We start from the raw sequence: 25,754 nt of genomic DNA, 5'->3' as shown, positions 1-25,754 counted from the left end.
TGCTGACCACCAGCACACCGAGTCTGGGTCTGTCGGCAACAACCAACGCAGCAAGCTCAGCCCGACATTCGAGGGTGTTCAACCCGGCCACGACCACAACCACATCCGAACCCTCCAACGTTGACCCTGCACAAGACACCGCAGCAACGAAACGCCACTCCACATACACCCCGACGTACCCGACCCACCTCCACTCCGATGGAACAGAAGAACCCCCCACGATCATCGACACCAACGGCAACGCCCACATCATGACCTCCGCCGAAGAGCTCGAGCGCGACCTCGGCCTTCAGCAGGCCGTCATGGCTAAGATGACGACAGGAAGCGTTGCGCTTCTGCCGACGTCTCCGTCCGCGGACCAAGAACTTGAGCCTGAGCCTGAGCCTGAGCGTGAGTCTGAGCGTGAGCTCGAGCATGAAAGGACCACAGAGCATCCCCCACCAAAAGCAGACCAGCCTGAGCTTGCAAGTCATGAGAACCACCTCGTCGACGACGCAACCACCACAACCCTAAACAAAGTTCCCGCTCACTCCGACCCCTCCACCCTCCCCCGCCCCCCGGAACCAGCCTACCCGCGTCGCCCGGGGACTAGTGCGTCGCGACTCAAGACCTCGTGGTCGGCGCTCAGTCGTTCCACGGCGTCCGTGTCATCGAAACTGAAACGGAGGTTCTTCCGTCGCGGCGCGGCGGCGGAGGATGATGATGATGACTCGGTGCTCGAGGTGGACCGTCACCCGAGGGCCCCTACGACGCTACTGAAACGACTCGCGGGTTGGTGGACGGGACGAGGGGTTACGAAAGGCCGTGGACGTGCACGGACACCGGACGAGGAGGGGGGTGTCTTGAACGGGTCGTCTAGTTTGGAGGGCGTGGTGCCTTATCTGGGCACTTGAAGGTTCTTATCATAGTTGGGAGGAGAGTGATGAGATGTGGATGTGGATGTGGATGTGGGGTCTTGGCCATGAATGCTAATACCCGTGCATGTATCTCTACGTATCCCGTGATCGCTGAGAGGTTACGTTTGGCGTTGTATCAGTAGCCATGCCTAAGCAATCACGATTCCCCGGTAGCTAGAGTACTTGCATCATCGTTACGACTCTCTCGTTTCCTTAGCCGGTATATAGAGGACAAGCAAGCCTCAATCCATCAATTCATAGCACATTTCACATCACAGCATAACATCCACTACCCGAGTATGTAGAGGACGAGCCCTTCCCTGCCTGAAGAGTATATAGACACTGTCATCTCAGATTCCGACTCGCCCCCCAAGAACACCGTGTATCCCAACCACGTAGCTTGGCTGGACTAGTTCTAGTTAAATGGATGGATGTTACAAACCCAACCAGTACCGCGTCTTTTCCACCGTAAACTCGCCCTTCAACACCCCCTCACCCGTCCCCGTCACCTGCACCTCATACACCCCGCTCTCCGACGCCCACTTCCCCCGCTGCTCGTCCCACCAGCTCGTAGCCAACTTCTTCTCGACCGCGATCTCGACCGCCCGGGTCTCCCCCGGCTGCAGCATCACCTTAGTGAAGCCCTTCAGCTCGCGCTTGGGCCGGTTGACCCCGGTCGGGGGCGGGCGGACCCACAGCTGCACGATCTCGGCGCCGGGCAGGGGGCCGGTGTTGGTGACACTGACAGTCACGGAGACGGGCTCGGGCGCGGCGTCGGCGGTGCAGGCCAGCTGCTCGGGAACGGTGGTGACGCGCAGGTTCTGGCGGTCGAAGGTGGTGTAGGACAGGCCGTGGCCGAAGGGGAACAACGGGGGGAGGTCGAGCTTCTCGTAGTAGCGGTAGCCGACGTAGACGTCCTCGCCGTACAGCACGCGGCCGCGCTCGGAGCGGAAGTTGAGGTAGCTGGGGTTGTCCTGCAGGCGGACGGGGAAGGAGACGGGCAGCTTGGCGGCGGGGTTGACGTCGCCGTACAGCACGTCGGCGATGCCGTTGCCGCACTCGTTGCCGCCGAACCAGGCGTGCAGGAGGCCCTTGGTCTTGTGCACCCACGGCATGGTGACCGGGGTGCCGCTCTGGAGGACGACGACGGCGTTGGGGTGGGCGTCGACCACACGCGAGATCATCTCGTCGCTGCCGGGCGGCAGGTCCATGTGGTCGCGGTCGTGGCCTTCGGTCTCCCACTCGCTGGTCAGGCCGGCGAAGATGACGACCTGCTCGGCGCTCGCGGCGAGGCGCACCGCCTGCGAGATGAGCTCCTCCTGGGTGATCTGGCGGCAGGCGCCGAAGCGGAATCCGCCGGGCCCGAAGATCACGACGCCGCGCATGTCCAGATCGGAGGTGGGCGCGCTGCCGAACTCGAGGAGGATGCGGTAGGTCTGTCCGGCTTTGAGCGCCTTGGAGCCCCGTTCTTCCACGGTGGCGTTGCCGAAGAAGGCGGTGCCCTGCCGCTGGTTCTGGGTGTTGTCGACGACGACCTCGCCGTCAACGTAGAGCTTGCCCGTCCCGACCACGGTCACGCCAAAGTCGTAGACGCCGTCCTCCTCCGGGGTGAAGTAGCCTTCCATGTCCACGTAGAATGTAAACGATTTGATCTTGGGGTTGACGTAGTCCATCAGGAAGCCACTGGAGGAGACCAGGTGCAGCTCGTCGACCAGCGTGCGGTTGGACTCGGAGGCGGGCTCGTTGTAGACCCGGAACTTGAAGCCCGTCTTGCCATCTTCGGTCTTGAGTAACGGACCCAGCAGGGGCAGCTCCTTGTGGGAGTAGACGCCCTGGGCGAATGCCACGGGGCCCTGGCTCTTGGCAGAAACGCCCTCAAATGGAGTCACCGTGTAGTAGGAGTCCAACGAGGCCGAGCCGCCTCCGCAGTAGGCCGCGAATTTAGCATTGGGCCCGATCACGAGAATCGACTTCTCCTTCTTCAGAGGCAGAATGTTCTCCTCGTTCTTCATGAGCACCACCGACTCCGACGCTGCCCGTCGGAGTAGCGCCTGGTCCTCCGGGCGGTTCAAAGCCTTCTCCTCGGCGTGCTCGGGGATCCCGAGCGGTTCAACCCAGTTGACCAGGTTGAGCACATTGCGTACGCGCTCATCCATGACGAACTCGGCGACTTTGTTGGAGGAGATGGCGTGTGCCAGGGCCGTTCCACGCCAGCGTGTCTTGCCCGGCATCTCCAGATCTAAGCCCGCATTGATCGCGTCAGAGGTGCTATAGGTTCCAAACCTGCATGCGACTTGAATCAGTGTTGCGCATTCCAACCACGGGAGTACCAGGCAACTCTCTCACCAATCGCTCATCACCAAGCCATCCCACCCCCACTCCTCTCGCAAGATATCTGTGATGATCTTCTTGTTCTCGCTCACATGTGTTCCATTGACCTTGTTGTATGCAGTCATGACACAAGCGGGCTGACAGATACGCATAGCCAACTGGAAGGGCAGGAGGTAGATCTCCCGCAAGGCGCGGTCCGTGATGATCGTGTCGACCGCCAGACGCTCATGCTCCTGGTCATTGCAGACAAAGTGCTTCAGCGTCGCCGCGACTCCCTTCTCCTGTACACCCCGACAGTAGTGGCCCGCCAGCGTCCCCGACAGGACTCCATCCTCGGCGTAGGACTCAAAGCCGCGACCGCCCAGCGGGGAGCGCTGGATGTTGATGGTCGGCCCAAGAATGATGTGCGATCCTTTGGCAATAGCCTCCTCGCCCATAAGCCGTCCGACTTGGTGCAGAAGCTCCGTGTCCCAGGTGGCCCCGAGCGCGGTGGCGCACGGAAAGCAGGCGGCAGGAACGCCGTTGAAAAAGCGGGTGCCCCGCACGCCATTGGGTCCGTCGGACATGCGGAGGGAGGGGATGTTCAATCGGGGCACAGAGGCAGTATGCCAGAAGTCAATGCCTGGCAGAAAAGAACCATAGAACAGTAATCAGAGAGATCCTCATCGGATTTAGTGAGTGGGCTGAGATGTCGAGTCACTCACCCGCTGTGAGAGCCACCTTCTCGCCGAGCGTGAGCTCCTCCAGGACCTTTTCCACGTCTATGCGCGTCATCATGCAGGAAATATCCCCACGGAGATCTAGCTGAGGTTGTTTTTTCTTTTCTTTTTTTTCTTTTTTTTTTTCGAAGAGATGAAGGACGAATTGCCTTCAGCAATTGTTCAGCGGGGAGTTGTGCAGAGAGGGGAGAGAGCGCTATAGAGCGATAAGGCGATAAGAGAACACGGCGGGGGAGGGAATGCCGTCATGTTTCAAGAGCAGGAATGGAGGGAGTAGGGAGAGTAGATATAGTCAAGTTGCATGTCGCACTGACTCAGTCGTATTCAGAAGCCGGAATGGTTGCACTGAGGGGAGAGGGCCCAATGCAGGATCCACCACGATCGCAGGGATGATGATGGGCGACGGATGGTCGGTTGGTAAGGCCGGGGAGGGGGTTTGATTCATAGTACATCTTTTCTGATTTGAAGAGAAGAAGAGATGATGCAGAGCAGAAGGAGAATTATCGGCCATCGAATGGAGGCCGAAGATTAGCCGGACGGAATACCGGGCCGAATGCCTACAAAACAAACAGCTTCCCTTTCCTTCCCCCGCGACCAAAAAGGGGAAACCTTTCCTTTTCGGTCCAACTGGCAATCCATCCGATTCATCCTGCCACTACATCCTGCCACTGCAGGTGAATAGTGCAATAACAACTGGCCAGTCTGGCCTCATCTCACTTCAGTCAAGGGTTCAGTTCAGTACTATGTTACTATGTTACACAAATGCAATTGCCCCCTAGGATGGCCACAAGCTCAGCCAATTGGTTGGTGCCTTCCAGCAGAACACTGCAGAGAAAAAAAAAAAAGAATTAATATCCTAACACCGTCCAACAATGCATGGGATCCAGTGCACGAGATACAAAGTAAATTCAATAGGAAAGAGAGAGAATGAGAGATGGTGGGTGGGTGTAGGAAGACCTGAGGCACTTAAAGAAAAGAAAAGAAAACATGGCATTCCACTGGTATCAATCAAATCAACCCCCACGTCGAGGACGTTTAATTTCTCCTCCCATACGCATTCCGCCTCGTCCGCCTCCCTCGCCGTGGCTTCCTTCGTCGCCCGGTCGATTGCGCTTGCGATGAGGGCCGCCAGCACCGTCCCGGTGATAATCGCGATCGCGCTGACGATCACGGTTGCGGTCACGGTCTCGCCCTTCGCGCCCACCGCTCCAGCGGCGTGGTTCCTCCTCCGCGCCAGCCGGTGGCGGGGCTGGAGGGGGTGGTCCGCCAAGAGAAGACGGTGGCCTCAAGCGTCCCTCATGGTCTTGACTGCCGCTGGGAGCAAGATCCGATCCGTCATCGCGCTCTCGTCGTCGTCGATTGTCCTCGCGTGCACCCGCACCGCGCCGAGACACCTCGCGAGACTCGAAGCGTTCTTCCCGCGGAGTGCCCGCGCCAGCGTCGCTGCGACGGCTGCGTTCGCGCTCATAATCCCGTGTGCGTTCTCGGTGGTCCTCCCGGCGATTGCTCCCCCGTGATCCCTCCTCCTCGCCGCCGCCGCCACCGCGATTGAAGCTTCCGCCGGAAGAATATCGTATAGATCTTCGGCCCTCAGAACCGCTTTCGTCAATCAATTCGCCTCGCCCACTGCCAAATCGGTTGCGAGGACTGTCATCCTCCGGGTACGATGGTCCCGAGGGTCGTCCAGCGAGCAGGTCGGGTCTTCCTTGCGAAGGAGGGCCAAGACGACCACTCTCCTCCATTCCCACCGGAGTGGGTGGGCGCGTTGATTGCGGGGAAGGGGCGTTGGCAGCAGACGCTTGTCGGTTGGCACCGCGACCCCGGATCATAGGTCCGGGATTCCGCTCGGGCGGCCCTCCGGATTGCTGCAACATGTTGTTGATCCCCGCGAAGCGTTTGTCGCCGCGGCCTCGTTCACCGCCAAACCCAGGCCCAGAAGGCGGACCCCGAGGGGTCGACGATGGCCCACTAGGTGGTCCAGCAGCTCCCCGGGGACCAGATGGAGGAGGAATGCCAGAGGCGGGGGATGAGGAAGGATGCGACCTAGGATTGCCGCCATAGGAAGTCTCCTTGGGCTGTTGTTGCAGGACCTTCAACCGGTCAGGATGGATGCCACTGGTGTCGAGCTTCTCGGCGGTTGGCGAAGGAGGCCCCGCTGATGGCGGCTGATCCAGCGCAGCGCGAGCATTTTGGCGGCCAGGCCCTGTAGGAGGCGGACGGCCGGGTGCAGTTCCAGTGTTGGAAGCGGTAGACGAAAGGCCAGTATGAGGTGTGCCGGACACGTTACGACCACCTCGCCCGGACGGATTTCTACCCCGCGGGCCAAGAGGCACGTCAGCCGATGGCTCGGGCTGCCTCAGACGTCCCGCCGTCATGTCAACGCCAGGATCCGAATCAATGGGCTGCCGACCAAACCGCTCACTGCTGGGTCCTGTGGGCATATCATCGCCGCGCATGTGCGGTTGAGGATAGTTGGCAGACCGACGATCATCGGACGGAAATCGTTCTGGTCGACTACTCGGGGGCTCCACGGGCACAGGCGACAACGCACGGGCGGGTAGAGCTCGCCGCTCGTCTCTTTCCTGCCTTCCTGTATCGCCCCTGCGAAAATTGTCTCCTGGCCGCTCCGGGTGATCAAGGATCATGTCAAGGCGATCGGGGTGAGTGGGCATGCCTGGCCGGACATTTGGAAGGCTGTCTCGGCCGTCAGGACGCAAGCGGCCAGTCCGATCCGGCCACTCATTCTCCCGCTGAGGTCGTCCGTCTCGAAGAGGAGGACCGCGGAATGGCTCATCCACAGGGGGCCGGCCAGGAAATCCCCGCTCAAGCCGACCGTAAGTCCGCCCATCGCCCATCGGTTGATCGAACGGGCGGTTGTACTCGTGCTCCCCACCGAACCGGCCGCCGCGGGGGTATTCTGCATGTCTCTCGCGTCGATCATCCATAAGATCAGGTCGTGGCGGCAGTCGTCGAGTCGGAAGGTGAGTTTGATTACGGGAGTTTGGTGTCCCAGACGGCGCTCTGTCGAAGTCGGGGCGCTTCGGAATATTGGGGGGCGGCCTACTAGGCTCGGAAACTCTGGGTGCAGCTGACGGCTCAGCAGGTGATGCAGGAACGTGGGGACGAGGAGCAGGTTCGGCTTCAGATGGCCCTGCTGCCAGAGAGGGCGCGTTTTTATCGTCCCAGGTCTGGCCGCGGCCACTTGATTCTAGAGTCTCAGTATGTTGGGCCTCAGCTACATTGGGCTGAGAGGCTGCAGTGTCGGTTGTCTGGGCTTGTTGAGTTGATTGGATGCTTTCTTCCGCATCCTTGGCCGGCGCATCGGCCATTCTCGCATCTTCAATCTCACCATCTTCAACCTCTGCCCGGGTCAACGCCTCGGTATTCGGAGTGCCTTGGTTTCTGAGATTGATAACACCGATCATTAGAACACATGTCACCGGAAGAAACAGTACTAGTAGAAGGGACTTACTCGTTGGCTGTTGTAGGTCTGAATTCGGGCGCAGAAGCATTCAAAGAAGCTGGAGTATCAGATGGAGGGCGCGGCGTGCCGGGCTTTCCTGTCGCATTCGGTGCACTCGCCTTCCCTGACGCGGGTTGACTTGCGATCATGAATGCTTGGGGAAGAATCCACTTCTTTTCACATCGGTTGAGATCACCGATGAGCGAAGCAGCCGGGATCTTGACATCGTCACGTTCATCATTCTCGCTAAGAGATTTCATGCTATTGCGCATGTCTCGACCAATCCAGTTCACGGCAGGGAATTGCTGTACGATGGCCTTGAGTACACTGATAGCGTTTCGAATGTGCATGTATTCTCCACCATTCAAGCAGGTTTTCAGTGCTGATGCTATGAGACGGTGCCATTTGTACAGCAGTCGTCGGAAGTCCTCATATTCAAGAAAGGTCCCGGGCTTCCCTTCGGGGTCAACATTGAAGGCGAAACCGGGCAGATCCTTCTTATTTCCAAAAGCTTCCTTCTCATAGACCGTCTTGTCTGCATGCCAACGGCCGAGATCACGGAGCACCTCGTTCAAGAAGCGACCAAGATTGTCCGCCTCTCTTGATGTACACTGGAAGATCAAAGCTGTCAGTCGCTGCTCCCGAAAGAGCTGATCCAAGAGGCCGACAGTTCGGAAGTTGGGGGCACCCGTAGAATGAAGGAACTTGAGCATCTTGAAGCAGTAGAACGCATCAATGGGTGACAAAAGCAGACGGGGCAGGAAACACTGCTCCAGGAGAGCAACGTTCAGAGCATCGTGCTTGCCACGCATGCCTGCGAACCACCGGTCTTTCTCTTTTTGCAGTTTCGTCCTCGTTTGACCGTAGGCCTTTAGATGAGCTTTGTTCTCCTCCAAGATCCGATCCTGAAGCTGAGTCAAGTGCCTCTTCTCACGTTCCTTTCTTTGCGTGCCGGCCATGCTGATGTCGGACCGGTCGTTGTTGATGGCGATGACTTTGCGTTTCTGGCGGTCGATTTCATCTTCGTAAGCTTTCTGCGGGATATGCACGTCGTAAAGTGACAATTGCCAGAAGGTGACGTAAAATTGGAGACCAACAGTTCCCCATGTGTCAGTCGGTAAGACAGCCTTGACTTGATCTTGAAGATCCTGGATGACTGGGTTGAGAGGGGGTGCCTCGATGGTTGCGGTACCAGTGTCCGTGCTGCCTTGCACATTAGACGTGCTTTCTGGCTTCTCCTGATCCACTTCCATCGTGTGCTCCGTGGACTGGTCTCCTTCACCAGTGGCCGTCTCTCCATCTCCACCTGTGTCCATCTTATCACCATCAGCCTTGACCTGACGCCTCTCCGTAGTGATCCGGTTGACAGCCCCCGAATCCTCAACATCCTGTCCGCGTCTCTCAATATCTGCAATCTTCAGCGCAATACTTGGCCTCCGAATCCAGAAGGCTACTTCTGGTTGAATGCCATAGTCACCGATGAGCGAAGCTAGGTCGGGAACAAAAGAATCAAACTCCTCCACAGTAAGATTGCTACGGAGCAAATCAAGATACTGTGCCAAAATACGGTGAATCTCATCAAAAATGTTACCCAAAAGCTTCAGCTCAGAAGCACCTTCAGTCTCCTTAAAGATGCATGTCAGGCGTTCCTGGGCAATAGCAATCAACAATTGCCCGGCGAGTTTGGAGACAGTCAAAGATTTCATGAGTCGCCTTGAGGTCATTTTTGATTCGTGCCGTTTGTCGAGGAGCTGCAAGATAGTTTGGGCTTGAAGGACTTCTCCACCTGCCATTGCTTGAATCTGTGCCTCATTAAAATTAGTGTCCGTGATGATACCTGCCATGGAGCTGATCAATTGCTCCAGGACGATAAGATCCGTCGAATTGTTCTGGCGCAGCTGCTCGACGACGTACTGCAGCAATGGAGCGGGGTCCATCACTGAGTATCGTTTGAAAGTCCTTCCCGCGAAGGTGGACAAGGCGTTCAACCAACGGCTGGTCAACAGACCACTTTCTTGTACACGGCTTCGGCCCTTCTGGCCGAGAGAACTAATCAATGCCCAGGTCAGGATATCGTATCCCAGGTATGTGAAGTAACGCGCGCACTCCACAACAACTTCGATAAGATTCTCGTAAGATTCGATTTGGTTGATGGCGACGTTGATGACAATCCCGGGGTTGGCATAAGCGATCTTGGCCAAGGCACGAGCCATTGGACGGATGTTTGTCTTGCTCAACCTCTTGAGGACGTCTTTCGTCTCGGCCCTTGCTTGGTCAAACGCGGATTTGAGGTCCGGTAGTCGAGACGTTTGTCCCAAGTTCCATTCCGCGTACATGTTATATCTGGTTTCTCTGGAGAAGAAACTGGCAAGGTCAAAGACCTCATTCACAACGCCGGGATTTGCTTTGGTGAGACTAATAGAAGGAATCAGGAGTCTCTTGCAAAGATCCTGCCAACGGGCCCTATTCGCCGGGGAATCATCTTGACTGAGACTATCCTTTCCGATTCGGGCAAGCTTCGAGAGGAGACTCGAGTCTTGTCCGATCTTGTGACCTGACAGGTTGAGAAATGAGGAACAGAGCGCGAAAACATCATCCACCGACTGGCAAACGGGGACATTATCGGTCCAGTCATCCCAGTAGAATCGATAATCGGTACCGTCATTGGTGTCGTCCTTGTCTAGCTGTGCCCATCGAAGAACGCGTCGTGGTGGCGCTTGGGCCAGTCGAATCTGACCCTTTGCGAGACCTGCTTGATCTTGGCTCGGTATTTGCTTTTCTTCATTGAGCCCTTCCACAGAAGGAAGTGGGCGCAGGGAAGCGTATACCTTGCTGAGACAGTGATGAAGGATACGGTGGATGAATTCGGGGAGTTCGGGGTAGACGTCCATGAGCCATGGAAATTTGCTGAGGATGAACAGGGATTCGGGAAGTGCGCCGATGGCAAGGAGACTTTTCAACAGCATGACCTTCTGATCTGAAGGTTCTGGCAGCTCTTCCTCTTCCGCCTTCGCAGCGGCAGCTTTGTCCGCTTCGTGATCCTTCCCAGGAGTGGCCGACCGGGTCTCGGATTCACGGATGCGAGGCATAGGGAGGGTGTCATCCGACAGGGCACCGGCCATCATCAAAGCATTCACACCACCTCCCGGACGTGCCGCTCGCTCTCTCTCGGCCTTCTCCCTGAGCTTTTCCTCCTTCAGTGTATCCATCGAGTCGTCTGGTCTCCAAAGGTGAGGATATAGGTCACGCAGCGAGATAAACCCCACCTTTATCAGCAGGGCTGCCAGGTAGATGAGATTGTCTGGTAGGACATCCCACTTTGAGCGAGCTTTGGAAGAATAGAATCGAAGCTTGAAACCAAGAAGCTGGGCGGCGACTCGACTGCCTTTGGGCGGCAACGTACCCGTCTCTTCGATCCATTTCCGCATTGATTTTTCATCGTCAGAAAGACTGTTGCTTTCAGGAAGGATGCGCTGGAGTTCCTCCTGAGTTACAGGTCGTCGGCCGATCTCAAAGAAAGCCCGAATCCCAATCTCTCTTACACGGATCCAGAATTGGCGATCTCGCTGCTCGTTGGCTTGCATGATCTCAACTCGCTCTTCATCCGTGGTCATCCACCCAGTTGAACCGGGTAGAGCCCATCTTGGGAGACCAGAATCACGGTTTCCGTCTTCCATGTTGCGGAAGTTGTCCTCTTTGGGCCACCACGAACTGGCTCGCAAAAGCTTGACGAAGAAACGATACTGTTTAACAAGAACCGCAGCAAAGACATCCAGAGTGACATCCAACACACGGCCAACATCCATATCAAAAGCACCAATCATCGCCTTGACTTTCTCGAAAGTATCTTCCACCACTTCACTAGATGGAGGCTCATTACTACTCGTTGTGAAAAGCTCGGTCAAGAGCTTAGAGTAACCCTCAGACTCCTCGCGTAAAAGGTTGTAGTTCGACTGCCGGTACAAGAGATTGGTCTGTTTGCGAATTCCCATACGGGTGAAGGTTTCACGGACGAGGCCGAGCGACTGGAGGAGCTGCGTGTCAAGCTGCACTCGCATAAGTGCAGCATTGATGCCGGTGGCGAATACAAGCGGTCTCAGAGCATTGTTCGATGTGTCGGAATCGGTAAGAATGGACAAGGTGTCTAAGAACAGAGATCGCGTATCAAGGAGATTTGATGTTGGTCGCTCCCCGTTCATATCGACGTTCTCTGAATCAACATCTTCTCCGATGATATTCCGAACTGCTGAGCCTGCGTGGTCTGGCGGCAAGCGTCCGTAAAGAGCTGAGCGGATGAGCTCTTGATATACCGATGCTAGGCTAGAAGCATCCTGCGCATCTTTCGCTTGGATTCCCTTTTCCACAACTTCCTTCCTACCTGAGGCCGCCCAGTTATCAATGGCTGCCTGTGTAACATACTCGTAGTCGTATGGCGGAGGGGGCCCGGGGGGAGGCTGCACGGGAGCGTTTGATATTTGCATTGGCGGCGCCGGGGCGGGACTTGGCGCTGGGGACGGAGTTATCTGTATTTGGGGTTGTGGCTGTGACGGGGCCGATAAGGGGACAGGTGACGGTGATGGAGGAGGTCTATGCTGGTCCGCATTCACAGAAGCTCCGTTGGTCTGATTAGAGTCCGGCGCGTCTTTCATCGGGACGCTGCTGGGCGGGGACATGGCCGTGTCCCTCCGACCGCCGGCGAAGTTTTGGTTATCGCCACTGGGGCGTCGGCCCATATTCATATTCCCACCTCTGCCTCGCCCGGGAGGCCTGCGTCCGCGGCCACGCGAATCGTAGTCGCGAGACTGTGGGCCGTGATTGTGTTGCGCCATGTTGAGATTACCTGGTCGGTGGGGGGATGGTCGTGAACCGTCGTTCCCGGAATCGCCAGACCACGATCGATCGCCTCTTTTTCTCTTTCCTCCGGCACCAGGAGCCATGACAGGGTCAATCAAAGCTAGAGGGCTGAGGGGGAGAACTGACGAGTCCCGGACAGGTCGCAGTTCATGCGGCGGACCTAGAGATTGAGCCGGTCAGCTTCCTCCGGGGTCTAAGATACGCAATAATGCGATTAAAGGTCAAATGTTGACAATTCAGGAATGAATGGGCAACAACCTGCTGTGGAAAACTCATGCGGGGGTCAGAAGTGGGAAAAATCGTGCGAGGTCCGTTTGCTTGGATCGGCGAGAAGGTGATGGCATCGGACGGGTTCGCAATGGAACAAAGCGGCGGCTGCGGGCGGGTAGCGCGTCTCGGTCGCTTAGGGTGTATGTGGCGCGCTCAATCTTCAACTTATATCATCGGATTACTACGCCCCCCTTCATGTGTAGGACAATACGATAATGGAGTTACAGCACAAAGATCGAAGAATTTGGTCATTGCATTCATCAGTTCAGTCTTGTGTTACAGGAGAGTCTCTGCCTTATTCCGTCTACAGCAAGCCCAACGCCTTGGCTTCAATGTCAACAATCTGCGGAATGAGCTCCTTCAGGCTCGGCCGGTGAGGAGACCATCCGAGCAGCTTCCTACCCCTGTAAGAGTGGCCCCGGGAGCTGCTGCCCCAAGCATACAGACCGAATTCGTTCAGTTGCTTCACCTCGTCGTCCGAAATGGGCTCCACGTCAGGGGACGGGATCAGCTTCTTCTCATAGGCGACCTTGGCCACCTCCCGCGAGATGTCTCCCCAGACGAAGGGGCCATTTTCGGCCAGGTAGTAGCCCTTGTCGTTCCAGGTAGCCTTACCGCCACCCGCAGCAGCGGCATCTCCCAACAGTCGATAGAGATCACTCAGGTCTTGCACGTGAATCTGGTGCCAGATGTTCTTGCCCTCATTCACCAGGAAGCCCTTCTTCCGCTTCAAGACCGCAGCCGTCAACCAGTAGGCCTGCACACTCTTCTGGTTGCCTGGGCCCCGGCCAGGGCCGTAGATGGTAGGCGGGCAGACGATGGCAACCTTGACACTGTTGGGGTCCCGCTGGCCCGCGGCAATGACAATCTCGTCCACATTGCGGTGGAACGAGTCCGCCGGCAGATTGAGGAGCTCATCCACGCCATCCCAGTCATCGTGCTGCTTTTCGCGGTACTTGCCCCAGGTGTTGGAACGGAAGTCCTCGACTGTCAGGATACCGGTACCGGATGTATGAATCCACCACAGGGGGCGCTCCGGGGTATGATGAGCCGCACCCTTGGCAATCGCCTCAGCAGACGCAACGTGGTCGCAGTCGGCAGCGTCTGACCGCAGCGGATTAGTTTTCTAGTCCCGAGGCTCGGAAAGACATGTGTAGAGACATACGAAAGACAATGTCGGCCTTTTTGACCTCCTCCTCGATGAGTTCAGCCGAGTCTAGGTCTCCCAACACGACGCGAACCTTGGGGTATTCACTGGCGAGCTTGTCGGCCTTTTCCTTACTGCGCACCAAGACGGCGTATTCCCAGTCAGGGTGTGCTTGGTGAACATTGTAGAAGATATCACCGCCAATGTAGCCGGTGGCACCGGTACTGTAGCCAGCGAGTTGACTGTCAGAGACTCTCTTGGATTTTTTTTTTTTTTCTTTTTTTATGTGGACGAGAAGATGGGGGCTAGACGTACATGAAGACCTGGAGGGGAGCCATGTTGTGCTCTATACAAGGCAGATTGGGCTTGTGATTGTGTTGTGTTGGTGGGTAGAATGTGAAAGTACTTTTTCGCAATAGATGGAAATAAGCAGAAGAGATACAAGAAATAACAACAAGGGGGAGAGGAATGAAGTCTACTTTATATCATGAGTAGGTGGGGGGGGGGAGGAGTGAGGGGAGTGGATGTGGAAGTGGAGGGGAAGAACAACCAGCACCTCAGACAAAGACAGACAAGCAAGAAACCCCCCCAATGAGAGCTTAAGCTCCGCTGGAAGGACGGAAGTTGAATGGCGTTCCGATGCTTGGAAATCAAGAGTGGATGTATTTTCGAGGTCAGAGCTACTACTCCGTACTATACGGCAATCAGCGTCTCAGCAAGAGTGGGGGTGGGAAGAACTCAAAAGAACATTGAATGTTCCTGGATCTAATCGTCATGCATTAATTGTTGGTCAAACTATTATTTTTTATCTTGCACCACTACTCCCCCCCCTCTGCAATGGAGCTGTGCGACAACAGTCCATTCCATTCTCCATCATGGGTTCATAGTTACTTGTACTATGTATACTCCGTATTATCGGGCGCTTTGCCCCTCCCCCCCTTTCTGCATGACGTTTTGGACTGATCTCAAGGCGGGGCTGGTTGACGTGACTCCGACCAGGGACGAGGACCACAACAACATTGCCTACGAACCTCAATCGGCTGCATGCAGGCATATTATCGATACTTTGACAGTCATGGGCGGCACAACGCAACACGAGTTACGAAAAAAAAAAAAAAAAAAAGCTATGGTCGCATACTCAAGACATCATACAAACATGCTGCAACAGTGGACAGGAACAGAAAAAGTCATGGTCAAAGGGGAATCTCGCACACATAATTTACAAGAGTCACTAGAAGGTACTCGTGGCTAGACGACTAGCTGCGTTTCGCGCGTCCAATCGATCCTCATCATCCTCCTCAGCAATCGAGCTCACTCCGCTGGCAGACCGCAACCGTCCTTTGCCACTCCCGCTGCCATTCGTTTCTTCGTCATCGTCCAGCGGAGGCGCAACAAAGCTGCCGCTCATGCTCCGGCCAAGACTGTCGCTGCGACGGGGAATTCCGCTCCATGCGTCGCCCTTAGGACCTTGGCTCGAGCCCAAATTCGACCGTCGGACAGCGGGGTGAGATTCGCGGCCTAGGCGGCTTAGTCCTCCAGAGGCATCAATGGCTCGGATATCGGGTCGAACACTCTCGAGAGTAGCCAGCGTGCGGCGCTCCGATTCAATCTGGCGTAGAGTATACTCCCGCAGACTGGCGAGCAGGTCACTCGACGTCCGCTCGAACCAGCGTTGCTTCTCCAGCAGCAAGTTCGACGTGACTCGCTGGGTTCTCTTAGTCAAATAGTCCTCGTGGTTTTGCGCTTCATCCAATGCGTTGATAGCCTCATCGACTTTGTCGGGACGCACCGAGGAGCTGACCTTGAGCCGGTCAGCTGCAGCACGTTTGCTGCGGGTAACCTGTTGAGCTTGGATCAATTCGCGCAGCAGGATATGACGGTTCGTAAGAGTCTCTTTGACTATAAAGGCATCCGAGGAGTGGTAGCTGAGGGGATCTCCCAGAGTAGTAGCCTCAGCGGTTGCCTGAACCGCATGGAAATCTCCAACTGTTTGGATGATCTTTCCGAGCTTCCGGTACGCGTTGGCCAGTCCCGGGTGCGTCTCCTGCACATGCATCTGGCCCATCTTAACGCCAAAGTCGGATTCAGCAAGTCCCAATCCTGATTCCGAGTAAGCGATGCGCGTTCTTCAATATTGCATTTGACCAAAACATACCTCTCCGCCCCTTAACCACACGGTCAACCTTGTGGCTGGCATCCATAGCACCCAAGTAGAACATTTTGACGGTAGGTCTGGCGTTCTGTAGTTCCGGGGTGTCATCCGGAGGGGGCGCGAACTGCTTCAAGACCTTCCGTCGAACGCCGGTGGCCGGCTGCTTCATGCGCACGACAGGGCTGTAACCAAAGTCACTCTCGACAAATAAGACCACCTCGTCATCATGAATCAGGACCTCGTTGCTGAGAACCACATTCAGCCACCGCTGCATTGAGGCTTTAACCCGCATTTCGTCTTCCTCGGTTCCGGCGCCGGCTGGAGTCAGTGGAGATGGTACGGCAGGGACAAAAGTCTCGGGGTTGGCAGAGATGAGATGATCGGCAAGCTTCACAAACTCGCTATGAGTGCGTCGCACATCACGGTATTGGGTAGTCCTGAACTTGGGAATATTGGTCTAGACCTTGGGGTCAGTGTTTGCGCAGGGCGCCACAATCCAAGGGCCTACTCACGTGAACTTCGAAGCGCAGAATGGGATCCTTCTTGCCGGTTCGCTCTAGCCCCGTGATCTTCGCTTGTATCCTATACGCTGGGGCGGGCGGTCGGGCATTCTGTCTGGGTCCGGTCTGGTAACGGGCTGGAATCTGAGAACGAGGCTGTTGACCTTGCGGCTGTTGCTGTTGAGCACCATGCGATGCTTGCTCTCCAGAATTGGGACCAGAAAGGTGTGTGTTTTGCAGTTGACCAGACAGATTAGGGGAGCCGAATCCATCCTCTCTGGCGCCCGATCCCTCGGCAGACTGCGGCTCCCTATCAGCGCCGAAAGGAGAATGCTCTTGCGAGGGTAATGGAGACGACGGAATGTCGCCCGTCGCAGAAAAAGTAGTTTGCGTTGGTCGAGGCGAGGCCCAGGGCGAGGTGCCTGCAGGATGATCGGGGTCGTGCGAAATGGCGGAGTAGTCCATTGTGGCTGTCTTGGAGGGGGGGGAGGGTCGATGCGACCACGTCTACACCGCGCTGTGGGCCAGGCAGACATCAATCAGCATCATAGACTAACTTATGGTATGAAATTGCAATTGTAGACAGAATCGTACCTGTCAATACTCCAGAGACACTGGAGAGTGGGAGATACAAGGGGAGTTGGAGAGCGCAATTGTGTCAGATGTGGGGGGAGGGGGAGGAAATGGGAGGGAAGGGGAGAACGGAGGAAACACTGGGTGGAATGGATTGATTGATTGATTGCTGTGAGGGCGGCGGAGGTTACGTCGTTGGGGCCTGGTCGTTGAGGCCTGATTAAACAGGCATTCACAGGTCACTGGATCCGCTTCAGCTTCTATCAAGAAGTTATCCAATCAATACTTTTCATGCTTCCCCATCGACTACTCTACCTACCTAATCTCTGCATCAGTGTTCTTCGACCATTGTCGCTACAGTGAATTTTTTACTGCTTGTTCATCCTGCAAGACATGTTAGACAGTCTATAACTCCTACCAAGTTGACAAGTGCGTCGTGGGCAACCACCGACCCTGATGGTTGCAGCCCTTCTGTTGCGCGCCTCTCATCCGGCGGCGCGGCCAATTGCTTCACACCAGGGCCAAGCAGTGATTAATCGCTTGGGCAGCCATGCTAGCCAGTGTACAAGGAAACTACAATTCCCCCATCTGCAAAAGTTTTCAAGCGCTGCATTTTGCGGACAAGAGGCTTCGCTTGACCGGACAAGGAATATTGGTATCATTGCCCACATCGATGCAGGCAAAACCACTACCACAGAGCGCATGCTCTACTACAGTGGCTTCACTAGAAGAATTGGAGACGTAGATGAGGGCTCCACGGTGACAGACTTTCTCCCCGCGGAGCGAGCGCGTGGAATCACCATTCAGTCTGCAGCTATCACTTTCCATTGGCCACCGCAAACAGCTGCTGAGGCGAGTCAGCCAGATTCACAGGCCCCCCGCTCGGCTCACTCACACACGGTAAATCTGATTGATACGCCCGGACACGCCGATTTCACATTCGAGGTCTTGCGGTCTTTGCGCATTCTGGACGGCGCAGTGTGCATCTTGGACGGTGTGGCCGGTGTTGAGGCTCAAACCGAGCAAGTCTGGCATCAAGCCAGCACCTATCGCATTCCCAGAATTGTCTACATCAACAAATTAGATCGAGACGGAGCGGCATTCGGCCGGACTGTGCGGGAAGTTGCATCGCGGCTGGCAGGCTGGCCAGCTGTCTGTCAGATTCCGTGGTTCGAAGGAGGGGACGGTCGTTTTGTGGGTGTTGCTGATGTGATCCATCTTCAGGGCCTCCGGTGGGAGGATGGCGACGGCAAATCAGTGAAGATGCTTAACCTGCAGCAGCTGGAGGCCGAGGAGAGTCGGCTGGCTCAGGAGCTCAAAAGGGCCCGGATTGCTCTGGTCGAGTTGCTGAGCGAGTACGACGAGGATATGGTCGAGAAATTTTTCGACTACGACGAGGATCACCTTGCCGTCCCTGCCAACGGCATTCTGCAAAGCTTGCGTCGGTGTTTGCTCGAGGAGCAGGGCAGAAAGATCATTCCCGTCTTCGCCGGTGCCAGTTTCCGCAATGTAGGGGTACAACCTCTGCTCGACGCCGTGGTCAACCTCCTGCCCAGTCCCGTCGAGACTCCTGATCCCGAGGTCAGCATCGGCGGCGTCACCGGCGGTCTCCGGCGCCTACTGTCCGGCGACCTCATTGTCGAACAAAAGGCAGTTGCCGCCTCGGCCAAGGGTCAGGCAAAGAAGAAGAAGGCAGTTGCGCAGGCCGAATCTCAAAACGCCATTGAGACTCTCCAAGGCTGTGCCCTAGCCTTTAAGGTGGTCAACGACGCCAAACGCGGGGTGCTGGTCTACGTGCGCGTCTACTCGGGCAGACTCGACCGGAGCTGCGCGCTCTACAACACCAACCTGAAGGTCACCGAGCGGGCTCCGCGTCTCCTGAAGATGTACGCCAATGACGCCGTGGAAGTCGACTCCATCCCTGAAGGTCACATCGGTGTCGTTGTGGGGCTCAAACATGCCCGCACCGGCGACACGCTGGTCTCCTACGCCACCAACAGACCGACACCCCCTGAACCGCTCGACACTCTCCAGCTCCGCCCCATCAAGGTTCCTCCCCCGGTCTTCTTCGCCAGCGTAGAGCCACACAGTCTCAGCGAGGAGAAGAAGCTCCACGAGTCCCTCGCCATGCTCCTGCGTGAAGACCCCAGTCTCCAAGTCACGGTCGACGAGGAGAGCGGCCAGACGCTCCTCAGCGGAATGGGCGAGCTGCATCTCGAGATCGCGCGGGACCGGCTCATCAACGAACTCAAAGCCAAAGCCACAGTCGGCCGCATCGAGATCGGCTACCGCGAGTGCCCGGGCAGCAGCTCCGAACCAGTAACCAAGATCTTCGACAAAGAAGTCGCCGGCCGCAAGGGCAAGGCCGGATGCACAGCGTCCGTCTCCCCCTTCGACCCCGACACGGACGAGCCTCCCGTCACCGACCAGGACACCTTCCTCGTGGAGAACGAGAACGGCAACCAGATCATCATCCAGGCACCCGGGCTGGAAATCACGCGGAACCGCAAGGGCATCGAGGAGAGCCCGATCCTCCCCTCTGGCTTGGACATCGCCACCCTGCGCACCTCGCTGCTCAACGGCTGCGCCGCCGCCCTGGCCCGCGGGCCCCAATTCTCCTTCCCCATGCACCACACGCGCGTCCACCTCACCCTCGACGCAACCTCCCACCTCTTCGGCACCGACAGCACCCCATCCGCCGTCTCCTCAGCCGCCCGCCTCGCCACCACCACCGCCCTCCGCTCCCTGGTATCCAGCGGCGGCAGCAGCAGCAGCAGCAGCAGCGGGACCTCCCTAATGGAACCCGTCATGAACGTGATCATCAGCATCGACGAAGCCAGCCTCGGTGCGGTCGTGCACGACATCTCCTCAGCCCGGGGCGGCCACATCGTCTCCCTCGACGAGGACCTCCCGATCACATCCACCGACGCCTCGCCGACCTCGACCTCCACTTCCACCCCGACAACCCCCTACGAAGACCTGCCCACGATCGACGCAAGCAAAGTCTACGCGCCCCCGGACCCCTTCGAAAGCCCCTCCATCGCCCTCGGCGCCACCTCCCTCTCCGCCGCTGGCGCCTCCCTCCCGGACACCGCCAATCGCCCGCGCACCATCGCCGCCAAGGTGCCCCTCAAGGAGATGGTGGGCTACCTGAAACACCTCCGCAGTCTGAGTGCCGGCCGCGGCACCTTCGTGATGAGCGTCGATCGGTTCGAGAAGATGAGTGCCCCGCGCCAGAAGGCCGTGCTGGCCGAGATGAGTGGTGGGTACTAATCGGGACCTCGAACTGTAGAAGGCAAGAATAGAGGTAGAAGAACTGTACGATTATACTCTTATACGTGTTTTTATTTTTTTTTTTTTCATTCCCTTTCCTCAGTCGGGGATTTGTTGGGGACCTCAGTCAACTATTGCGAAGGATTGGCTAGACACTTCTTTGTCCAGGAGTACTTTAGGTCTGTTGGGTGTGGAATCATGTACAGTACATACAGTAGACGGTCTTCTGCGGTAATTGTTTTGATTATCTACATGAATAGAAGATATTGTCAGGATAGATTCACTTCTACCGTTCAATTCTAGAGGATACCTCCCTGCTAACTTGGACTGATATCGTCTTCCTCGACTACACAAGAAGCTTCGTACGATGTTGATCGTGAACAACATCTTGATACCGAACAAAACTCGATACTGAACAAGACTTGGTATTGAACATCTACAAGAAGACTCTAAATGAACAAGGTAGAGAGGCCAGGTGAAAAGCCCACATCAGAGCCCGAGGAGTGGCGAGAAGGGTGTTGAACCTCAATCTGGGATGCACTACTAGAAACCGTGGAGCTTTCTCCTTACTAAACCTTAACGGAACAGCCTTCAACCCTGGAGAAAACTGCTTCGATGATGGATACATATTTTAACTAGTTGGAATGATTGATGCAGAAGTTCAAGAATGGAGCTGTGATAGAACAGCAGGAACACTCCGATCATTAACTGACTCGACTCAAGGACATTACATACTCCTCAGTATTCCACAACTATTAATAGCCTTTAGAAGAAGAAAATAAAACACTCCGGGATGAAACAACACAGGAGCTTCCGAAAATTCTTGATTCCTGAACGATAAGCAGAAAAAAAAAAAAAAAAAAAAAAAAAAAAAAAAACAAACTCACTCTTGGTATCTGTCATTATCACTCTGGTAGGAAGTAAGAGCGAACTCGAACACATTGAAGCCAGCTTCAATAAACAACGAGCATAATCATTCCAGAGCATTCTCCAGAAAATCCAACAAGGTCGGGTCCAAACTAAAAGGCAGGTAGGCCTGGTTCTCCGCATCGGGTTCCGAGTACGTGTAATCCGCGCCCCACCACGTCGACGCTTCTCGCATCGCGTCCCCGTGAGCCGATTCCGAGGGCTGCTGGGGGGATCGGCCCCGCTGCGCGTAGTAGTTCTCGAGACTCGAGTTTGTCGTCCGGGCGGCCAGCGTGGCGGCCTGCGGGACCCCCTCCAGGTCGAACCCGTTGATGGTGGCGATGCGGCGCAGAAGACGCTCGCAGGTGATGAACGCCCGCCGCGAGCTGGGGCTCCGACTTGCGATCGCGTGTAGCCACCGCAGGCATTTCTTGGAAACCCGGAGGATCACTTCAGGTTCTTCCGCCGTGCCGACAGCTCCTTGGCCAGTCTCGGTGTGAGCCCCTTTGACCACGTCCACTGGACCTACACATAGCTGAATGAGCAGAATAATGAGGGCCTGCATGATATAGTGCACCACAGACCACCATGGGGTCATCTCGCACAGCCATCCCATGTCAGGCAGGTCGGGGAATATGGCCATCAAGTCCATTGCAGACTGGAGGCAGAGCAATGCCGTGGCGTTGGCGAATGCGGTCCGCGGGTGTCTGGTCTCGGTAACCTTCTGTATTCCAGGACGGGTGAGGCATGGACGATTGATGATGATCTGAGAACTGTAAAAAGCGAGAGCCAAAGCGATCTGCTCGGGGCACGGTTCGGCCAACTTGAGCCGGCCGTTGCGGTCTGTAAATTCAAAACTGCTTTGAAGACTCGACCGCCAGTCTCCCAACATTCGCTGATAATGTGTGATCTTGGCATGGGCGCCTTTGGAGACGCCCAGACAGGCATGAAGACTATAGACCGCGTTCACAGCGGCATGACTGATCGCCGCGAGGTCGGCTAGATAGAAGAGGTATAGCGATGAACTTGGTTCGACAGCTCGAAGAAGTTTGTTTCTTGCTTCGATCCGGAATCTGGGCGTTTGGGCGGTCAAGACAAAAGTCCTTTCCCGCAGAGCAAGATCCGAAAGATATTTGGCTGCTTGAGGGGCTTGAAATTGGGCTTCGTCGAAGGGCAACGGAGCCGGGATACTGAAGGACCGCCAATCAATGCACGATGTACGACCGGTCATCACAGACAGAAGCTGTTCTAGGATGAAAAGCGACCACCATAGCCGAGTACGGGACTCCCTGGACGTAGCGTCTACATTGAGACCCCCCGCACGGAGATTGAGCCCCAGCGCTATCGCACAGCGGGCAGCACGTCCAGCCATGTGCCACGCTCTGTGAGCGTCAGTTCCTCGTCCTTTCGCAAAAAAGACCGCACAAAAGCATGGAATATACGCACCTATTGATCTGGGCGGAGGTTAGATGGTAAATGGCATAGAGCACCCAGATCTGGACTTGCTGCAGATCCGCATGCTCCCCGAGCAGGCTTTGATCGGCATTGAGGGCCAAAGCCCTGGACAGGAAAGACCGGTCATCGATGGCATCCGCCCAGTTCCTTTCAGATAGCTGCATGTACTTGGCGCCAATAGCATAGATCAAATTCAGGATTGTGAGCCACTTCCGGGAAGGGGACCTCGACTTAGTGAGGGCCTGATGATACTGCGTAGAAAAGAGGGTTTTGTTCAGCAATGGGAACGACGGGTCGACTTTAGCGAAATAAATGGCGATGAGTTGGTCGCTGAGGGCTCGCTGCGGCAGAGCTTGCGGGTCCCCGGCTTCCAGAGTCGAGAAGCTCAAGTGGTCCAGATGGTAGCTGAGCGCAGTGAGACTCTCCTCTTCGGAAGATAGCTCATGCGGCGAACTCTCGATTGGATGGCCAAGTTTCCCGACTTCCTCGCTGAGCTTCTGCAGCCAAGCAATCTCCGAACCCTTCCCAATATAACCGGTTGCCCTGCTGCGCTCGTCCCGGTTGATGTCTTCATTCACCGTGGCAATATCGCAAAGAGAGCCCGCCGACGAGGAAGATGTTGCCGATTGCGATGCAGCTGGACGTTCTTGAGACCCTGATGAGAGATCCTGCTGCTCCGGCGTGGTGATGCCTCCACTGCGCAGAAAGCCGCCCTTAACCACGGCGCTGATCCGCTCCAGTTCGGCGGTATTTTGCTTGTCCAAGGCCGCGACCATCCGTTCCAGGAGATCATAGGCTGCGTGCAGTTCCTGCTCAACTTGCCGGAGAGCCAGCTTCCGGCGTCTGTCGAGCTCCTCGGCGAAGATGCATTGTGATCCAGCCTGTATGCATTTGTCGCATGGCTGGGAGCCTTGGCACTGTTTTTCTCAGTATCGGCTCAGGACTGGTTGATGCACAAGCAAGCACACTGGAGTAATGTAGTCACGCACTTTAGTCTTCCGTTTCTTGCAGGCCTCGCACGCGTTGGAACGCTTTTTGATACGCGGCAGTTCAGGCGGGTCGAACCAAGTGGTGGGGAGAGGGTAAGCAGGTGCAAGGGGTTTAAGCTCTCCAGGTTGCATGATTGGCACAGAAAGAGATAAAGTTGGACGTTGTCATAGGGGGGGGGTGGGGGGAAGAGGGGCAAAATCAAAGATGGTAGTGGACTTGGGGGGCGGAGGAGGGGGTAAGAAGAAAGGAGATGACGTGAGGAACTTTGAAGCTTTTGGGGGGGAAAGGTGAGTGGATGGGATGGTCAGTCAGCAGAATTGGACGGATGGAGATGTTGATGGGCTGGAAGTTGTTCCCGACCCTTCGGAGTGGGCCGTTTGTTTCCCGGGGACCCCGCCTTTGCTTCGGCACTTCAGAAGCAAACTGACTACTTACAAGTTTATTCTGCTAGTAGTTGGTAGCAACAGAGTATATACTTTGTCCACGGTCCTATGTTTAGTACTGCTAAATCTCACACCATTGAATGCTACTTAGTAAGCATATATATATACTATATATATATATATATAAATCTATGCACACTGAGCTGGCCCCCCAACCACCCTCACCAGGTGTTACTATATATATATATCATATGTACTCCGTATAGGTACGGATCTTGTCATAGACTAGGCGAACCAAGTATACAACCATCCATACTCACCACCTCTGAAACGATCACCAATTGTCATCCCATCCACTGTTATCCTCTAGGCTCTTTCTGCCGGTGCCCGTCTTAGACGCAGCCGACGAGGCCGAAGTTGTCGCGGTGGATCCAGCAGCTGCTGGCCCAGCACCCGCAGCGCTGGGCTTCATGGCAGCCGTGCCAATCGCACTCGACCTAGACGCAGTCCGACGATGAGTATCCTGTGCTCCCAATGCCGAGAACGAGTCCCAAAAATCCTTTCTTTCCGGCTCGGCCCCAGCCCGGCCCCGTTCCCGCCGGGCAGCTGCTGCCGCGGCAGCTTCATCCTGCCCTTCCACAAAACGGTGGAAATGGTCTGCTGCACCGCGCGCACCCGTTTGAAGGTTTTGACCGAGTTGAGAAGCCTGAAGACGAGCCTGTGCTGCGAAATCGGACTCGGCTATCTGTAGTGGGCCTCAAGAGGTTAGCCTTATTCCGTGACTATCAAGCCATTGCAACATACCGTCTTAGCGGTGGGCTGAATATAACTCTCATTCACCGTCTTGGCCCCCTTTCCAACCGTGGTCGTGAACCACCCAAAACCTTTCGTCAACGCCGCCATAGGGTCCTTCTGGAAATCATCGAACCCAGGGAGGGTCCCCGAGCCCCCTGCGCGATCTGATCCCGCTGAAGCAGCTGGCGGCATCCCGCCCCCAAAACCCGTAAACTTGCCGCCCTGCGATGGCGGCAAGGACTCACTCCGAGTCGCATTCGCCGTCCCCAGCTTGGCGAAATATGCCTCGTTGCGCTCTTTCTTGGTCGCGCCACCATCAACCAATCCGTCATGGGACGCAGGCGTGCCGCCCCGCGCGAGAGGGGTGCTCGACCGGGACGACAACTCCGGCTGCTTCTTCGATGGTTGTGATGACTGAGTCGTTTGCCCCGGCACATACTCCCGCCCCTCGATCTTAGCGGATAGCCTCTCCTTCCATTCCTCGCCTACTTCACCCTCGTAACGCTCCTTGATCGTGGAGTCTTCGAAAGTGCGCCCCTCGGATTGGGTGATGACGTGCGCGTCAAAGAATGATTTCCAGGGCTCATTGCCACCTTGCTCCATGCGCATGATCTCCGCCGTCTTGAAGGCGTCCATGGTGATCGAGCGGACGAAGGAGATGTGCACGCCGAGGCCGCGGTGGGTACCCGCGCAGTTAAGGCAGATGAAAGTTCCGAATTTGGGAGAAGCCTGGAGAAGGCGAGCGTGATTAGTGCGTAATAGACCTCATGACGGGACAATATACGTGGGTGTGGGTGTGGGTGGTATCGGAGTGTAAGGCAATGGAGATGCAGCCAGGGGAGGGCTGAGAGTAACGCACCCATTGGGGCGATGGAGCGCCGCAATCGCAACATTTGTCGTTGCCGTTTGTTTTGGAGATCTGGAGCAGCTACTCAGAAGAATAGGTCAGCCAATATGTCAAGGTGTGGGATAATGGTCACGTATATAGTAGGGTAGGAAAAGGGGAAACCGAGAGGTAGATGATTGAGGGGGGAAGAGGGGGGGGAG

The 25,754-nt window shown here is 56.1% G+C and overlaps 7 protein-coding genes across 7 annotated transcripts; 1 reads left to right on the top strand and 6 right to left on the bottom strand.

Annotated features, from left to right (window-relative positions):
- Positions 1 to 1,330: 1,330 nt before the first annotated feature.
- On the bottom strand, positions 1,331 to 4,001 carry BP01DRAFT_306726 (beta-glucosidase H; the record flags this gene model as incomplete). Its single annotated transcript, XM_025572249.1, has 3 exons — positions 1,331 to 3,179; positions 3,243 to 3,849; positions 3,932 to 4,001. The coding sequence occupies 3 exons, from the start codon at positions 3,999 to 4,001 to the stop codon at positions 1,331 to 1,333; spliced, it is 2,526 nt and encodes an 841-aa protein (XP_025427035.1).
- A 683-nt stretch (positions 4,002 to 4,684) lies between these two features.
- On the bottom strand, positions 4,685 to 12,570 carry BP01DRAFT_395374 (putative THO complex component (Rlr1)). The gene is made up of 3 exons (XM_025578390.1): positions 12,522 to 12,570; positions 7,419 to 12,423; positions 4,685 to 7,348 (listed from the first exon to the last, which is right to left on the bottom strand). Exons 2-3 carry the CDS (start codon positions 12,344 to 12,346, stop codon positions 4,960 to 4,962), a joined length of 7,317 nt encoding a protein of 2,438 aa, XP_025427034.1. The 5' UTR covers positions 12,347 to 12,423; positions 12,522 to 12,570; the 3' UTR covers positions 4,685 to 4,959.
- A 260-nt stretch (positions 12,571 to 12,830) lies between these two features.
- Positions 12,831 to 14,186, bottom strand: BP01DRAFT_360737 (putative nucleoside-diphosphate-sugar epimerase). Its single transcript, XM_025575980.1, has 3 exons — positions 13,996 to 14,186; positions 13,699 to 13,904; positions 12,831 to 13,637 (listed from the first exon to the last, which is right to left on the bottom strand). Exons 1-3 carry the CDS (start codon positions 14,016 to 14,018, stop codon positions 12,838 to 12,840), a joined length of 1,029 nt encoding a protein of 342 aa, XP_025427033.1. The 5' UTR covers positions 14,019 to 14,186; the 3' UTR covers positions 12,831 to 12,837.
- A 618-nt stretch (positions 14,187 to 14,804) lies between these two features.
- BP01DRAFT_360736 (retromer subunit VPS17) lies at positions 14,805 to 17,029 on the bottom strand. Its single transcript, XM_025575979.1, has 4 exons — positions 16,927 to 17,029; positions 16,345 to 16,849; positions 15,836 to 16,289; positions 14,805 to 15,780 (listed from the first exon to the last, which is right to left on the bottom strand). The coding sequence occupies exons 2-4, from the start codon at positions 16,795 to 16,797 to the stop codon at positions 14,912 to 14,914; spliced, it is 1,776 nt and encodes a 591-aa protein (XP_025427032.1). The 5' UTR covers positions 16,798 to 16,849; positions 16,927 to 17,029; the 3' UTR covers positions 14,805 to 14,911.
- Positions 17,030 to 17,227: 198 nt separating this feature from the next.
- On the top strand, positions 17,228 to 20,178 carry BP01DRAFT_395371 (mitochondrial elongation factor MEF2; the record flags this gene model as incomplete). The annotated part of the gene is made up of 1 exon (XM_025578389.1): positions 17,228 to 20,178. The coding sequence occupies exon 1, from the start codon at positions 17,362 to 17,364 to the stop codon at positions 20,176 to 20,178; it is 2,817 nt and encodes a 938-aa protein (XP_025427031.1). The 5' UTR covers positions 17,228 to 17,361.
- An 890-nt stretch (positions 20,179 to 21,068) lies between these two features.
- Positions 21,069 to 23,736, bottom strand: BP01DRAFT_360734 (fungal specific transcription factor domain-containing protein). The gene is made up of 2 exons (XM_025575978.1): positions 22,531 to 23,736; positions 21,069 to 22,466 (listed from the first exon to the last, which is right to left on the bottom strand). The coding sequence occupies exons 1-2, from the start codon at positions 23,313 to 23,315 to the stop codon at positions 21,152 to 21,154; spliced, it is 2,100 nt and encodes a 699-aa protein (XP_025427030.1). The 5' UTR covers positions 23,316 to 23,736; the 3' UTR covers positions 21,069 to 21,151.
- A 432-nt stretch (positions 23,737 to 24,168) lies between these two features.
- Positions 24,169 to 25,436, bottom strand: BP01DRAFT_360732 (GTPase-activating protein GCS1; the record flags this gene model as incomplete). Its single annotated transcript, XM_025575977.1, has 2 exons — positions 24,169 to 24,657; positions 24,717 to 25,436. Coding segments are annotated over 2 exons (1,131 nt in total), but the record flags the coding sequence as incomplete, so codon positions are not given.
- Between the last annotated feature and the right edge of the window lie 318 nt (positions 25,437 to 25,754).

Source organism: Aspergillus saccharolyticus (assembly GCF_003184585.1).
Source record: "Aspergillus saccharolyticus JOP 1030-1 unplaced genomic scaffold BP01scaffold_53, whole genome shotgun sequence".
Taxonomy (NCBI): domain Eukaryota; kingdom Fungi; phylum Ascomycota; class Eurotiomycetes; order Eurotiales; family Aspergillaceae; genus Aspergillus; species Aspergillus saccharolyticus.
Note: the sequence above shows the minus strand (reverse complement) of the source record. Positions and strands in the feature narration are given on the sequence as shown.

What these genes read in the sequence shown, in the direction of transcription:
- BP01DRAFT_360736 (XM_025575979.1), bottom strand. Translation starts at nt 16,797, where the DNA reads ATGGACTACTCCGCCATTTCGCACGACCCCGATCATCCTGCAGGCACC. An exon ending in TTCTGCGCTTCGAAGTTCAC is followed by an intron (nt 16,290 to 16,344) that starts GTGAGTAGGCCC and finishes CCCAAGGTCTAG; the next exon opens with ACCAATATTCCCAAGTTCAG. An exon ending in TGTGGTTAAGGGGCGGAGAG is followed by an intron (nt 15,781 to 15,835) that starts GTATGTTTTGGT and finishes ACTCGGAATCAG; the next exon opens with GATTGGGACTTGCTGAATCC.
- BP01DRAFT_395374 (XM_025578390.1), bottom strand. Translation starts at nt 12,346, where the DNA reads ATGGCTCCTGGTGCCGGAGGAAAGAGAAAAAGAGGCGATCGATCGTGG. An exon ending in AGACCTACAACAGCCAACGA is followed by an intron (nt 7,349 to 7,418) that starts GTAAGTCCCTTC and finishes TATCAATCTCAG; the next exon opens with AAACCAAGGCACTCCGAATA.
- BP01DRAFT_360734 (XM_025575978.1), bottom strand. Translation starts at nt 23,315, where the DNA reads ATGGTCGCGGCCTTGGACAAGCAAAATACCGCCGAACTGGAGCGGATC. An exon ending in ACCTCCGCCCAGATCAATAG is followed by an intron (nt 22,467 to 22,530) that starts GTGCGTATATTC and finishes TGACGCTCACAG; the next exon opens with AGCGTGGCACATGGCTGGAC.
- BP01DRAFT_360737 (XM_025575980.1), bottom strand. Translation starts at nt 14,018, where the DNA reads ATGGCTCCCCTCCAGGTCTTCAT. An exon ending in GCTCCCCTCCAGGTCTTCAT is followed by an intron (nt 13,905 to 13,995) that starts GTACGTCTAGCC and finishes CGCTGGCTACAG; the next exon opens with TACCGGTGCCACCGGCTACA. An exon ending in AAAGGCCGACATTGTCTTTC is followed by an intron (nt 13,638 to 13,698) that starts GTATGTCTCTAC and finishes CGCTGCGGTCAG; the next exon opens with ACGCTGCCGACTGCGACCAC.